A 15,602-nucleotide genomic window follows, 5' to 3' on the forward strand; every position below is an offset into this window, starting at 1 on the left:
TCTTTAAGCTCTGTCACTGGTAAATTTTTCTAATGTAAGCTCCTATTTGCATTCCACCTCTGCTTGTTTCATCGCATCGTAATTGGCAACCACTAGTACGCGCTTATCCTTTTCTGTATTCTTGTATTTTCTGTATTTATATAGCCACTTACTCATGTTTTCCAGCCGATTCCGTAGAAGTCGTCGTATTAAAAATTCTATACAAGTCGAAGAGGCGAGGAAGTTGTTAGTAATACCATAATTGGTCCATAGATATGCATAGAAACATGAACATGTTGGAAAATTCGGAAGCCATCCATGGCATGGTGAAGAAAATTCTCCATGGCTCACATCTGCAGTGCGTGGCATGAATTAACGAATAGGCTGCGTGAATGCCTTCTTAGGATCGTATATTGAAGATAAATGGCGAAAGGAGGACATGAATCGTGGGTTTCCAATATCCAAAGATGATATGGAGCACCGATGCTGATGTCATCGATAATACTCGGCATATTGAGATAGTAGATTTACATTTGAATCTCTTGGCATACGTATAATATATATAATGTATATATATACGTCGTATATGCTTTAACCGAAGACCTATATCGAATTTTTTTGTCGTATTATAGAAATAATGAGATAATATTTACGATGGAAGATGTAAAACGGTCTGAGCAAAATCTCCTGCTTTGGCTGTAGTAGCTTTAGCTAGGTATAAAATCTCGCTCCGAGAAAAAGATAGGCAAAATAAGGAACCATGGTGTACATTACTAGATCAAACTGGATTATCCGGCTTAGCTTAGCTTAGCATTTTGAGGCACTCAGGTGTCTCTGCCGAGGGTACGTAGGGGATTTTCTGACCTTAGACCGCAATCTTGAGGATTATACGAAGATGTAGTGGTGATTAATTTTTTAGGAGGATTTTAGTCCTGCCTGATCCCTATGAATGTTCTAGATTCTTTAGAAAAATGAACAAAGACTTACACTCGTTAAAATGTTCCAATTCTCTTTCTTTAATGAAAATTATTTTTTTTAATTACCGACGCTCTTTACGAAGTCCATTACGAGGATAGCAATCCTCATTTCCTTAGAATAAAAATATTTTACTCGCGCAGAATGTGGGAAATTATAGGTGTCTTGCGAGACATATAAAAGTTTGTGTAAAATACCTAGTTATATTAAAGTGTATTTTGTTGCATGGGTTCTGTTGCCCAAATAAATATACAAGTCTGAATGTTTTTCGACAGTTTTCCTTTTTACCTATGACACACCACCCGGGAAATCAAAAGGTGTTTAATGTCATGTCCAGAATCTATGTGACAGTGATGGGAAGCAAACAAATGTAAATGTATATTTTTTTGACTGCCAGAAAATTGATATTAAACAAATCCTGCATTTGTTAGTACGTAAATAATAATTAATTCACTAATTATGAAGAAAAAATAACATTTAGATTTTTTCACTCTATATTGCACCAGTTAATTAAGGTAAGCGTGTGATATTTCCGTGTTTAAATGCTTCTTTACAAGCGTATACAGTACCCGTTTGTGTCTGTTCTTTTTCATCGCGCTCATAACCGTAATGAATCACGCAAAGCAGTCTTTATTCTCGCAGTGGGCGCGCTATTATTAATTTTTCCATCTCTTAGGCGTTGCACATGTTTTGCTCTCTTTCGTTATATCATATTTGCGCACTAGGGAATTTTCTGGTGTTTTTGTCGTACCTGCATCGTCGAACGTGCAGCAACAGAATGCCATGATCTACCAACGTGTTTTTGCGGCTACCTATCTCCTGCCGTGGTCTGATCTCTCAACTGCGCCTCTCTCGCATGTACCGCAGAGCCTTGTCGAAACCCTTTTGTGCGGCCGCGAATTTTCACCCAGATTCTCGATGGGCGTTGTAGATGCACGCTCCGGTGGATGGGATTGGCCATTGCGCGTGGGATCGTCCCCGCCTCTTCAGTGGGTGGAATGGACGCCAGGGCGCAGGCATTGCATGCGAGAGAGGTAGGAATGTGTTCGGTCCATGCATGAAAGGCTGTTTCTGTCACTCTTGCAGGCCGGCGACAGCGCAAAATTCAGGGATGTAAGGTTGCCATACTTTTGCGGAGATATCTTCCCTTATTTTATTTTAAGATGACGCATCACTCCCGCTTGACCAATCTATTATAATGGCGTGTTGTATGCTTAAAATTAGGCGATCACTTTTGAAACATTTTAGAAAAAACATTCGATTTCGTGGTGGAATTGATTCCAATAATTTTGTTTAAAGGTTATAATTTGTTTTTATTTAAACCTGACTTAAACCAATCAATAATTCGCAACAGTGGCGCAGCGAGGGGGAGTTTTGGGGGTTAAACCCCCCCCAGAGCTCAGAGAAATGCTTAAGTTTAATCCATTTTACTTAATTGGATTAATATTACTAATGGAATAGCTGAAGGATTAATAAAATATCCCTCAGAAAGCCATAAAACTCAAAATTTTGTATCATTTATTTAATTTATTAATCTCGCACCTACCTTTTATCCTGGTGGGTATACTATACCCCCCACACCCTGGTATTAGTTGCACCTAAACCCCCCCCCCCCCCCCCTCAGCCTTAATTCCTGGCTGCGCCCCTGATTCGCAATGCTAAACAGTTTCTGTTAAAATGTAATTATAATATGCAAATGTAGACCTAAATGGCGGATAGTTACTCTTAATCTTGTAAATTTGAAATTTTTTCTTAAATATAGTTCAACATCTTCAGATGACAGAAATGACGAATGTAATGTGTCCAAATGTTTTCGACCAAAAATGTCTGCCTGGGGTGGGGCGCGCTCACTCTTGGGCCCTTATCTCGGGAACCACCCTTCACAATTGGAAAATATTTTAGGAGCAGCATGACAAATGTCCATTGTATCGTTAGTTACCATAGAAAATCAGTTGAAAAATACCAGCGCCTTCTTATCGCCATTCGCATCCGAAAAACAGCCGAAAATACCAAAATTTCTCAACTTTGAGTGCGATGCGGCACGTTTTCCCGTTATCCAATTGCAATAATATTTTACCGGATGTGTTTTTACATCAATTGGCATAAAATGAGGGGGCGTCCCGAAAGAAATTCGAAAAATCGAAAAAAAAAGGACCACCCTATTGTCACACGTCCTCGTTCTTGCGAACATATATTTAATCATAGTTATTTAAACATTCGCTCGTCCTGTTTATTATCAGGACGTGTTACTTTTAAAATATTAAGTATTTTATTGAAATTTTCAGGGTATGTTGAGGATACTCATGTTAACATTTGTCACGTGCATTAAACCTAAAAATTTGACATAATTATTTTCTAGTTTTGATATTTATTTATATTGTTTTACGAACGAACGCTGGCTCTACATACTCTATGAATCCGAAAGGAAGTTCAATGAGAGAGGGTATTATTTGAGCAAGTATTCTGTTTTCTGTCATGTGCCACCATTAGCATACTAACTCAGAAAGTTAGCATACACATTTTCAATTATTAAATTTCAACATGACAAATCTTGTACCTACAGTTGTTAATTGTATAATCAGACTGTATTATTCACAACCAAAATTAACTGAAATAAATCTACATATTATGTGGTATTGCTCAACCCTACCATGTGAAGGGCAGTAAAAACTTTTCTTATGGCAATTAACTGCACTATGTTATGAAATATTTCAGTCTCTCCTGCTGACTGTTTGTGCCTGCAGGTTCTTGGGTACACAGGGTTTCAATACATTATTTTACCAACATTTCAACACACTATAGTTGAATGTCATCCTCATGGCACAGGTGAGTGACGTACTGACACTTGATCATCCTCATACAAGCCTGGGGTCGGTCAGGTGTAAATGTCATTGGGGGGATTTGATGTCGCCCTCTCTCACCCAGTGGCTGATGCATGTGAGGGGCATACACCCCCCTTATGAGTATTCATGCATTGCCAAACCACAATTGTAACTTTTTTTATATCATAAGATGGCATTGTCTTGTATGTGTGTATTATCAGTTTTAATAAAACTTTCTTAAGCTTTTCATGTGACTTGATTATTTTTTTATGACTGATTATTATAAGTAAAGGGAGCTCAAAATAACTTTTGCACCCCCTCCTTGAGTTTTTTTCTGTATCCTCCACCGCCCTCACCATGCTTCTGAGTAACGATTTCCAAATGCGGTATATTAAATAAATAAAAACCAGCAAATAAATTTCCGGTTGAATGATTTTCTCCTAATTTGATTATAATGGCCTACATGGTGGCTCACTATCTACCTCACTGGTCCTGGGGGTTAATATGAGGGTGTCAGTAATAAGGAAGTGATCACACAGTATTTATCACTGTTATCACTCAGTGGTGCACCATGGATACATATGAGGAGCGTGCGCCCCCCTTATGAGTATTCCTGCATTGCCAAACATTGCAGAACCACAGTTGTAACTTTTTTTATATCATAAGATGGTATTGTCTCGTATATCAGTTTTAACACGTTGCGTACTGGGGTATTTAAATTCCTAGGAACGCCGATTCTGGGTGGAGGTGTTGGGATTAGAAATATGCCTTTGGTTTAAACATTGTTAAAAAGCTAATGTTTAGAATATAACTTTACCCAATCAAACGTTATGATGCATCAATTCATTATGAATAATGAACAACAACTGAAAACGTACTAACAAATACATACCGTACACTTGAAAATCGTTTAGGTTGACGCGCCTAAATGACAAGAAACTTCGTCATCGTCCGGAACGTTCAGGAAAAAAATGACGAGAATTCTCGCCATGCGTACGCAACGTGTAAATTAAATTTTCATAAGTTTTTCATGTGACTTGATTACTTTTTTATGACAATTTAAGTAAAGGTAGCTCAAAATATCTTTTGCACCCCCTCCTTGAGTTTTTTTCTGTATCCTCCACTGCCCTCACCATGCTTCTGAGTAACGATTTCCAAATGCGGTATATTAATTAAATAAAAACCAGCAAATAAATTTCCGGTTGAATTATTTTCTTCTAATTTTATTATAATGGCCTACATGGTAGCTCACTTTGTACCTCACTGGTCCTGGGGGTATATACATAAGGAAGTGATGAAACAGTATTCATCTCTGCCCTGAGGACGTCACCGAGCTTGAGTGAAGAAATGTTGACAAAATGAATACTGTACCCTGGCATACCAGAAAACTTGCAGACACAACTGCAGTAAGTGTTTACAATTTGTGGCAGAAGTAATGATATTGGATAAAAAATTTTTGGATGGATTTAGGTTATTTTTTCATCACTTTAGCATCAAAAAATCAAAATACCTGAAAACCATTAGAATAATTTTTTTTTAAAGTACATACTTTAAGTAGTCAACCTTCTTAAGTACATTGTAGGAATACACGAGACCATTCTAGCCCAGAATGTACGTACAATGTTGAAATCCTTGGTTTTCAAAGATTGACGTATTTTATACGCCAGCGCGCCCGGTCCAGGGTTATCAACTTTTATTTCATCCTATTTGTTAATTGAAATTATATTTCGGAATGGTTCTTTTAGCACTGCTACCTAGGTAAACTGGTTGGTACTGACTAAGTAAACTCCCTTTGGGGTAATGTGAATTACAAGTGTTCGAGATATATGGCATTTTATATTCACTTTGTGTTCTTATTAATTATGTCTGTACGCATATTATTGCTTGCCGCGAGCCTTTAATGGTATGTGCTCTTGAAAGAGTGGTTTTCATTTTTAATGTGGAAGTTGGTCAGTATATAGCAAAGAAAAAATTAACATTTTAGCGCACACCAACCCTTGTAGTCATCGTAGCTCTGCGTTTGTAATGACACTGTTAAAATACCTAAACGCCATTATGATGATAAAAAAATTGTCTTATGTCAATGATTGCTGCAATTATAGTTAATGATAAACTTGACGCCGTATGATCACAATGAAGACAACAAAAAATAATGCCATGACATAGTCTTGTACCATGATCCCATTTGGTTAAGGGTGGGAAATCGTTCACGCTACCACTACCCCCATCCGACCCATTACGTAACGTAGGATATTTAAATTATATATATGACTTGTGAAAAGTAACGCATGAAAATTAATTAATTATAGCCTAACTAAGGCCCTAATTGAAAAAGATGTAGCAAGGTACGAGGTCTCCCCTTGTTAGCCTTAACGTCTCGCCTTTCTATGGAGCGTTGAACCTGTCCTCCTTTTTCAAAAATTCAGTGACCATAAATACATCAAAGTTAGGTATACCATTTATAAATCGTTGGAATTTTCCTTCTCCCAACCAAGATTATCTTTCTTGAACCCATCCTGGACAACGAACCATTGCAAATACCAGCCAGCACGGAAATAAGGCTTACATCCCATAATTCTAGTTGTGAAGGGCGAACGTCCCGGCCGGCGTGAATATATACGCAACGAATTAGTCTTGCAGCAAGCGTCTTAAATAGGTTTATTAGTTTGACTCGGTTCTTACAAAAAAAGTTTTGGCATGATAAACGGCATTGTGCCAAAATATACCCTGCGAAAAATAAATACCATTACCTATTTATTAAAGATTCAATGTGCCATTCGTACTACTCTTTCCAAACTTGAAGTTGACACGTAAATGAATATTAATATATTACGTGATGATGAAGTCATTTACTCAAAAGAGAAGCAGCCACATATATATTCTGAAGATATTTTATGACAGCAAAAAACGGATACCCTCAAATTCTGTAATTTTTCTATGCAATAATAGTGGTAGAACTAAACGGCGTAGAAGCTGCCTTCTGCTACTGCCTTGTGACGTCACGGCCAATATTCAACATGGACACCCGTTTTAGCGGCCTTTGAATTTTTACATATTTCGGACGGTCATCTCGAATCAAGTATTCACTATTAGGATTTAAACTGTGGTTTTACGACATTATGTTATTCTGAACTCTAATTTAAAGAATGTGTTTGGTGCATTTGAAACACTAGTGCACTTCCCTATTATTGCAAAATCCAAGCATACAGTAAAGTACCCAGATTTGCCGCCTGCAATGTGGCCAGTTGCTCACAGCGAGGACTTACCCGTGCCAGCTCATCCACCACAACCACCAGTGCACTTTGAACATGTGGATGACACCCATGTTGAAGAGGTACAGCTACATGATCCTACGTTCACGGCAAGTACATCTTCCAGTGAACCTCATCTCCCAACTCAGGGTGATTTAAACGATCTTATTCGTGATTTGTCCTTATGGAAACACAAACCCTGTAAACACAAATAGCTGCTGAAGCGCTGCAGGCGGTGCCCACGCGCTGCTGACGCGCAACAGCAACCTTCAAATTTCCGTTTTTTGAATGCCACACGCGTTGCTAGGGCGCCACTGTAGCGCTGCAGAACAGCTGCGGCAGCGTAACGGAGGAGCATCTCGAGCGCTGCTGAACGGCTGCAGCAGCGCCGTTCAGTTGCGGCAGCGCTGCAACAACCGTCTTGCAGCGCTGTAGAAATGCATTAGCAACACTACACCAGCGGTGTTGCGGCGCCCGTATTTCGCTTTAATTGCGTACTGAATCAAGCTTATTCTTGCCGATTACTACCCGGTGGCCTATCCCCGAAAGCAATTCCATCATTCATGTGAAGGTTTGAATTATCATCGCTGCGATGCTCGTAGATATGTCTACTAGTCTGGGCACTAGTCAGCCTGGCAGATGAACGAAGAAATAGCTATATATTGGGCATAAGCTATGAAAGAGTACTGAAATAAATTATTAGGTCTTGATCGAATAACCCAGTTCAATCAAGACCTAATAATTTATTTCAGTATTTCAGTCAGTATATGTTTATTCTCTAATTTTCAGTTTTGTATTTTGAGGGAAGAGCATAAAAACTTTCACTGCTATTATATGCCATGCAATTCTGCCCTTGGGTACTGTCATTTTGTTCTGTAACTAGGAATTGTGATGCATTCTTTTTCTATATTGAGTACTATGTTATTTGCCTTTGCATTTGATGATTTTTCGTTGCATTGCTTCTGCTGACATATCAAGCATTAATTACTTAACTTGAATTCTGTTTATTCTCTAAATTTCAAATTTATATTCTGAGGAGAGGGCAGAAAAACTACCACTGCCATTAATTGCTATTTAAATCGGGCCTTCTATACTGTCTCTTTGTTCTGTGACTTTTTGGGATGCAATTAAAAGGATGCACTGGAAATAATTTTTTTAAGCATATTTTGAATTTTTGCGATTTTATTCATCTACCATAAACTCATGCTGCTGTAAGGATAATGCCATATAGCGAATGGGGAGTAAGTATCTGTGTTTAAGGTATGCTTAGTTCCAGGGACGCCGACTTAGAAAAAATATTGGGGGGGCCCAAACCGGGGATCTTACCCCGGGGAATTTATAAGTAGTGAGTGTATAAGTGGTGAGTTTTAAGTTTTTTAAGCATTTTAGAAGAGTCATATGATCAATATTAGAACACTGAGAACTCTAATCTCAATATCTGGACACTCCGGGGAAAATCGACAAGCCTGACACTTTCTTCCTCACACCCATAACGAATTATTGGGGGGGCTCGGGCCCCCTCAAGCCCCATGGAGTCGGCGCCACTGCTTAGTTCTTCTGAGGATTTTTGTACTCTCCGTACGGAGTGGTTACCAGTTACTAATTTTTCAATATTTTTTGTTTCGAGATTTGAGAACTAATGCTGTTTTGGTTGAGTGAAGTACTGATGCTCAGCCTAGAGTGAAAGTCTATCGAAATTTTACTTTCTAGTTTACGACCGTCATAGAATTCTACCCTGTGTGCTGCCGCAGCCGGCCTCGGTGGCGGCGGGGTAACGTTCCCGCCTGCCAAACAAGAGGTCGCGGGTTCGAGTCCCGTCTGGGTAGGTTTCCCCGGTCCAGGCCAATGTCGTTTGTTCGCCCGAATTCCACGATTAGGGCGAACCCAGTTCGAATAACCCAGTTCAATCAAGACCTAATAATTTATTTCGGCACTCTTTCATAGCTTGTGGGGCTTATTACGTAAGTCATAACTCCGGAGCTATAGAGCTATAAGAGTTATGATGGCTGCCATAGCTCACTTTGCGATTACAGTAGTCAAAATAACTCCGATAGGAGTTACGAACTGGAGCTATCTCGGGGCTGGAATAACGCAGGCTTCTGACCCGTCCTTATGATAACTCCAGTCCGATTTTCTTCGCTTCTCGACTGTCATTTGTTTATTTCTGCCGTCGGAAGGTCGGAATCTGAAAAATTTGGCAATGGATGTACCAATGAACATATTTTAGGAAGGATGATGAGGGTGTTTGCGGAGTATGTAAGAAGAAGAAGGCATCTGACATTAGAAATGAGACGAATAAGGGGTTCCCACTATGCGATCGAATTATATGAGGACCATTTTCGAATGTTTTTCAGAGTGTCGAAAGACATTTTTCAATATCTCTGCCGGTCTCTGAGACCCACACTAAGGAAACGCAGAAAACCTGGACTAAGCGTGGAAAAACAGATAAATATTATTAAAGAATTTTCATAATACCACTATGGGCGTGTGTAATGTTGAATCTTCTTATTCTGCGTCTGAGATATTCTGCGTTTCCTTCCTTACTGCGTGCAGTGTGGGTAATTCAATCATGACCTAATAATTTATTTCAGTACTCTTTCATAGCGTATGCCCAATAGCCATTTCTTCATTCACCTGCCAGGCTGACTAGTGCCCGGACAAGTAGACATATCTACGAGCATAGCAGCGATGATAATTCTAACCTGCACATAGATGATGGTATTGCTTTTGGGGATAGGCCACCGGGTAGTAATTGGCAAGGATAAGCTTGATTCAGTACGCAATTAAAGCGAAATTCGGGCGCCGCAGCACCGCCGGTGTAGCGTTGCTAATGCCTTTCTACAGCGCTGCAAGGCGGTTGTTGCAGCGCTGCCGCAGCAACTGAACGGCGCTGCCGCAGCTGTTCTGCAGCGCTACAGTGGCGCCCTAGCAACGCGTGTGGCATTCAAAAAACGGAAATTTGATGGTTGCTGTCGCGCGTCAGCAGCGCGTGGGCACCGTCTGCAGCGCTACGGTGTAGCGCTGCTGCAGCGCTTCAGCAGCTATTTGTGTTTACAGGGATCAGCAATAAATATGAAATAGCCTAAGAAAACATCTTAACAGCGGCATACGTTATGCATAGAAGCTCATTTTCTGTCAAAGATATTTGCCACTCGATATTGACCTATCGAACCCTAGGGATATCCATGAAGCGTAGAGTTAGGAGTGACGCTCGTAATTCACTTTGATTAAGTGTAGCGGCTATCGCGGATACAATGCTGTATTCAAATTGAATTAATCGGTATTTAGGCTCCAAATTTGAAAGTAAGAAGGGATTAATCATTTCCAGGCTTGTGACGTCCATATTCGATAGTCCGCTGTGTGTGATTTTTTTTCGTGAAAGTGAGGTTAACCTGTAGGACTACTTTTGTCTTTATCCACTAGCTGTAACTTTTTGATGAAATATGATATGTTCAAATGCAAATTTTAGTGATGACATGGGCATATTTCATTTTCTCCATGTAAGTGATATCATTCGTATTAGCGCGAACGCAACCCAGGGCTGTCATTCGTATGTGCTGAAAAGAGTTTTAACAAAATAACCTAAGTTTAATCTCGGAGTTTGGGTGTCTTGCTATTTAAACGAGTTCTTCAAAATCAAAAAGCTTTGAATACTCCTTTGCTGCTAGTTTATAGTGATAGTTTATTATAACATATTAGCTAAGTTTGTTCAAGGTTATCGATAAGATAATTTCTAGGAAGCTAGTTTTGGTTAGTAAGTAGTTGTAGCAGAAAGAACCTAACCTTGGGGTGGTATCTGTGGATTTCCGGTCCATGAGTAATGGTAAAAGACCTAAGGTTGGTACCGGTGGTCACTAATTCCGGTCCCCCAATTCGGTAAAGTGATAATGTGTATGATCTATCAAATAAATACATAGCCATCCAGTGCCAGCCTGCTCATTTAATCAGCATTCCCCTCTTGGACCAATAATACAACATGACGCAGTCGGTAGGATCGTTCTATCGTAATATATACATAATTTTCGTGACATACGCGAGATTTCGTCGGACCACGCCAGCCCAAGGTACAGAACCTGGAGAAAATGGCCTCGTACGTTAGACTACCGCAGCCCGTTGACTTCAACGGCACGAGTGCTTACACAGACTGGTTAAACTTCGTGAGTGAGTTTGAAAATTTCCTGATCGCCACGAAGTAGATGGAGAAAGTGACGCCGTTAAAGTCGCCGTTCTTCTAAACATCCATGGCGGGCCTGCATTATCTCTGTTGTCGACCTTCGGGCTTACAGAAGCGGATAGGAAAGACTACACAGCAGTAAAAAAGGCATTCGAACAATATGTGGCTCCGAAAATTAACGAGACTTTTGAACGATACGTGTTCAATCAACGGATACAGGAGGAAGAGGAGACTTTCGAACACTTTTTCGCCGACTGTCGGAGGCTCCTCAAGAATTGCGGATTCTCCAGGGTGGAGTCTCAAAAAGAGTCAGTGTTACGGGACCGTATTGTCTTCGGGGTGAGGGATAAAGCGGTTCAAGAAGCTCTCCTTCGAATTGAAGATTTGACCCTGGATATAGCAGCGGCACATTGCAGAGCTGTAGAGCAGAGCAGACGCCAGGCGAAGGTTATCCAGGAGTCGACGAGTGCTAGAGAAAACGGTGGTGCTGTTGATGTCGTGAAGGAAAGCAGTGCTGCTGTTGAAGTCGTGAGAAAAGGAAGGCATCAAAACAGTGATGTAAGTGCACATAAGGGCTACGTAGTGAGTAGAGTTAATAAAAAGAGCTCATGTAACGTGTTTCACTGCCATAGGTGTGATTCGAGACACGCCGCGCGCGAGTGTCCCGCATTTGGCAAAGTGTGTGCGAAGTGCGGAAAAAAGAATCATTTTGCTGTTGCGTGTAGAATTAACAAGGTTCGACAAATTAATGTATACGAGTCTGACTCGGATGCGTCATCTATCTATTGCGATCTTGTTAGTGTCAGTGTGAGTGCGGTGGGATCCAAAAGTAAGGGCTTTAGAGAAAATGAGTGGCACGAAGAGATTAAATTGAACGGTAAGACAATGCTGATGAAACTTGATACTGGGGCCCAGGTTAATGTGTTGCCTAAAAAGCTATTTAAAAGTGTGAATGAAAGTGTTCATGTTCGGCCCACTAGACTGCTACTCGAGGCGTACGGGGGAACCAAAGTTAAGCCAATGGGAATAGCTACGATGTGTTGTAAATATAGAGGGAAGGATGCATATCTTCATTTTGTAATTGTAGATTGTGATTCCCAACCCCTGCTGGGTTTACCAGGGTGTCTATCTTTAAATTTGGTTAAGAGAGTATGCTCAATAAAGGGAACAACTCCTTGTTCTTGTGTTCTTGAGTGAGTGAGTTCTTGAAATTGTACAAAGGCGTATTTGATGGTCTTGGTTGTTTTCCTAAAAAATGCTGAATCATTACCCAACCCAATGCTGTACCTGTCTGTAGGCCCCCTAGAAAGGTACCCTCGGCCTCAAGGTTTCGACTGAAAGAGGAGTTGGATAGGATAGTTCGTGAAAACCAAGGTTGAAAAAATCATGATTTTTTTCAAAAAAATCATTTTTGTTGATTTTTTTATTTTAATCAGATTTTATTGATTTAAATCGGTTTTTATTGATTTAAATGAGATTTTTATGATTCTCCATTCATCAAAAATTCAGTTATTTGCAAAACTAACTATTTGGGCAGCATATTGGAGAATGATCGTTTGCAGAAACAATAAGAGGCAACATACTCTAAACTTAATACAACATTTAGTCAATCAAGGGAGAGGACTATGGAAATGCCAATGGTATCAAATTAAAAATTACACCAGCATAAAGTTGCCATTGGAAGTATCAAATGTGCTATATTATGCGGATCTAAAGCATATGAAGTTTAGAAAAATTCTGTAATTGCAACTTTGTATGGTGCCTACGCTTAGAAATTAAATCAGAAAACAATTTTTTCAAAACATTCCTACAGTATCATTTCTATTTAATAGCCACAATTGTGCTGTCACTTACAGCTTCCTTTTCTTGACTTTAAAAATCAAACATATATATCACATTATGATTTAAATCACCTAATTTTTTAAAATAAAAATCAAGTGATTTAAATCGTGATTTAAATCATGATTTAAATCAAAGTGATTTAAATCAATCAACCCTGGTGAAAACATCATTGAAAAAATTAATAAAGTCACTGGGAGAGAGTGGATTAGCAACTTAGTCATTGCTGAGAAGCCCACTGGAAATCTGAGATTGTGTATTGACCCAGTTGACCTAAATAAGTCTATTGTAATACCATTTTATAGCGTCCCCACCATTGGAGAAATATCTGAAAAACTATGTGGCCACTCATTCTTCACTATCTTTGACCTCAAGGAAGGCCTCTACCAGGTGAAGCTAGATAAGGAGTCTACCCTAAAATGCTCCTTCTCAAGCCCATTTGGCTGCTATAAGTATTTAAGGATGCCATACGGCATATCGTGTGCCCCTGAAAATTTTCAAAGCTTGGTTGAAAAAAATTTTGGTGACATTTCTGGTACGATAATCTATTTTGATGACTTGCTGTGTATTGGTAAGACTGAAAAGGACCATGATCAAGTTGTGAATAGAGTAGTAGAAAGAGCAAGGGCACCAGGGATAAAGTTCAACTCCACCAAACTACAGTATAAGGTAAATGAAGTAAAATATCTGGGGCAAATATTTTCAAAATTTGGAATGACGGCCGATCCAGAGAGAGTAAGGGCCTTAATTAGTTTAGACCCACCATTAAATAAAAGGGAACTCCACAGGGTTCTGGGAATGTTTAATTATTTCCGGGCATTTGTCCCAAATATGTCTTCTCTAGGAGACCCATTAAGGGAGTTAATGAAATCAGGAAACACTTGGGAGTGGCTTCCAACTCATGACAATGCCTTCCAAAGTCTGAAGGACACAGTTGCTGCTGCTCCAGTTCTGGCATCATTTGATCAAAAGAAAAAGGTAACCATTCAGTGTGATGCATCCCAGTCTGGCCTAGGTTGCTGCCTAATGCAAGAGGCACCGGGCAGGGGACTGCAACCTGTAGCCTTTGCATCACGTAGCCTCACAGAGTGTGAGAAAAATGCTTATGCACAGGTTGAAAAAGAATTGCTAGCAATTCACTTTGCTGCAACCAAATTTCATAACTTCATTTATGGGCTTCCTGTAGATGTGCAGACCGATCACAAACCACTTGTCCCTATCATGAACAAACAAATCTCCCAAATTGGGTCAGTTCGCCTCCAGCGCCTGCGACTTAAGCTCCTCCGGTATGATTTAAATGTATACTATGTTCCAGGGAAGTTTATGCATGTTGCAGATCACTTATCTCGGTCATATCTTAAAGATGAATGCAAGGCTGATCCACAATTGAATGAAATGGTCCATGTGCTTAGCAAATATTTACCCATGTCCCACGAGAGAAAGAGACAATTTCAAAATGAGACTGCAGCAGACCGTAACCTCAGTAAAGTGGTAGAAATGTATTTTAAAGGATAGCCACCCCATGCCACGATTAGTCTAGAACTTAGACCCTTCTATAGTCTTACGGAAAATTTGCATGTGGAGGACGGTATCATCTTTCATGAAAACAGAATTGTCGTGCCAGCTAGTCTGCAGCCATTTGTACTAGAACTGCTGCACGAGGGACACTTAGGCATTGAGAAAACTAGAGCCAAGGCAAGGCAGGTGTTTTACTGGGCAGGAATGTCGAAAATGATGGAAGATAGAGTTAACCAATGCAGGGTTTCCGACAAGTTCAAATCGGCCAATCCCAAACAGCCCCTAATGCCACATGAAGTCCCCAAACTACCATTTGAGAAAATTGTTGGAGATATTCTGGATTTTGGTAATGTACCCTAGTGCTGGTTGATTACTTCTCCAAGTGGTTTGAACTGTGTCCAATGAAAAATAAAACTGCAGGGTCAGTAATAGATACATTACAATGTGTGTTCGCCACACATGGTCTCCCAAGAATTTTTATGGCAGACAACATACCATTTTCATCATTTGAGCTTAGGAAGTACTTCAGGGAAAGGGAAATAGAACTCAAAACCAGCACCCCTCATTACCCACGCAGCAATGGTATGGCAGAAGAATCAGTGCACATAGGAAAGCAAATTTTACGGAAAAGCAAAGAGTCCGGAGTAGACTTCAGAGACATTCTAAGAGAATATAGGGCTACTCCATTAAAAGGTCTGAATGCCTCTCCGGCACAAATAGTGTTTAGTCGACAGCTGCGCACTCGACTCCCTACCACACAAGAGCTGCTAGCCCCTAAAGTGCAGGATGGTATCTACAAAGCCCTGTGCCAAAGACAAACCCAGGTAAAAGTGCACTATGATAAAATAGCAATTGGTTAAGTGAGGAGATTTGAGAAGGATGAGAAAGTGGTCATCAAAACGACTAAAAGGGATCACTGGGAACCAGGGGTGATAGTCGACAAAGATGTCAATCCACGGTCATACATTGTAAAAAAAAACTCTCTGGGTAACTTTATAAGACGTAACACCAGTCAATTACGACCTAACAAACCCCACGCAATAT

General features: G+C 40.0%; 1 protein-coding gene across 1 annotated transcript; it reads left to right on the forward strand.

The window, feature by feature from the left end:
* Positions 1-7,011: 7,011 nt before the first annotated feature.
* Positions 7,012-14,918, forward strand: LOC124167157. Its single transcript, XM_046544963.1, has 5 exons — positions 7,012-7,110; positions 11,421-11,754; positions 13,885-14,130; positions 14,227-14,326; positions 14,651-14,918. The coding sequence occupies exons 1-5, from the start codon at positions 7,012-7,014 to the stop codon at positions 14,916-14,918; spliced, it is 1,047 nt and encodes a 348-aa protein (XP_046400919.1).
* The last annotated feature ends 684 nt before the right edge of the window (positions 14,919-15,602 follow it).

This window comes from Ischnura elegans, chromosome 10, assembly GCF_921293095.1.
Source record: "Ischnura elegans chromosome 10, ioIscEleg1.1, whole genome shotgun sequence".
NCBI lineage: Eukaryota > Metazoa > Arthropoda > Insecta > Odonata > Coenagrionidae > Ischnura > Ischnura elegans.

What these genes read in the sequence shown, in the direction of transcription:
- LOC124167157 (XM_046544963.1), top strand. Translation starts at nt 7,012, where the DNA reads ATGTGGCCAGTTGCTCACAGCGAGGACTTACCCGTGCCAGCTCATCCA. An exon ending in ATGACACCCATGTTGAAGAG is followed by an intron (nt 7,111 to 11,420) that starts GTACAGCTACAT and finishes CAACGGATACAG; the next exon opens with GAGGAAGAGGAGACTTTCGA. An exon ending in ATCACGTAGCCTCACAGAGT is followed by an intron (nt 14,131 to 14,226) that starts GTGAGAAAAATG and finishes GGCTTCCTGTAG; the next exon opens with ATGTGCAGACCGATCACAAA.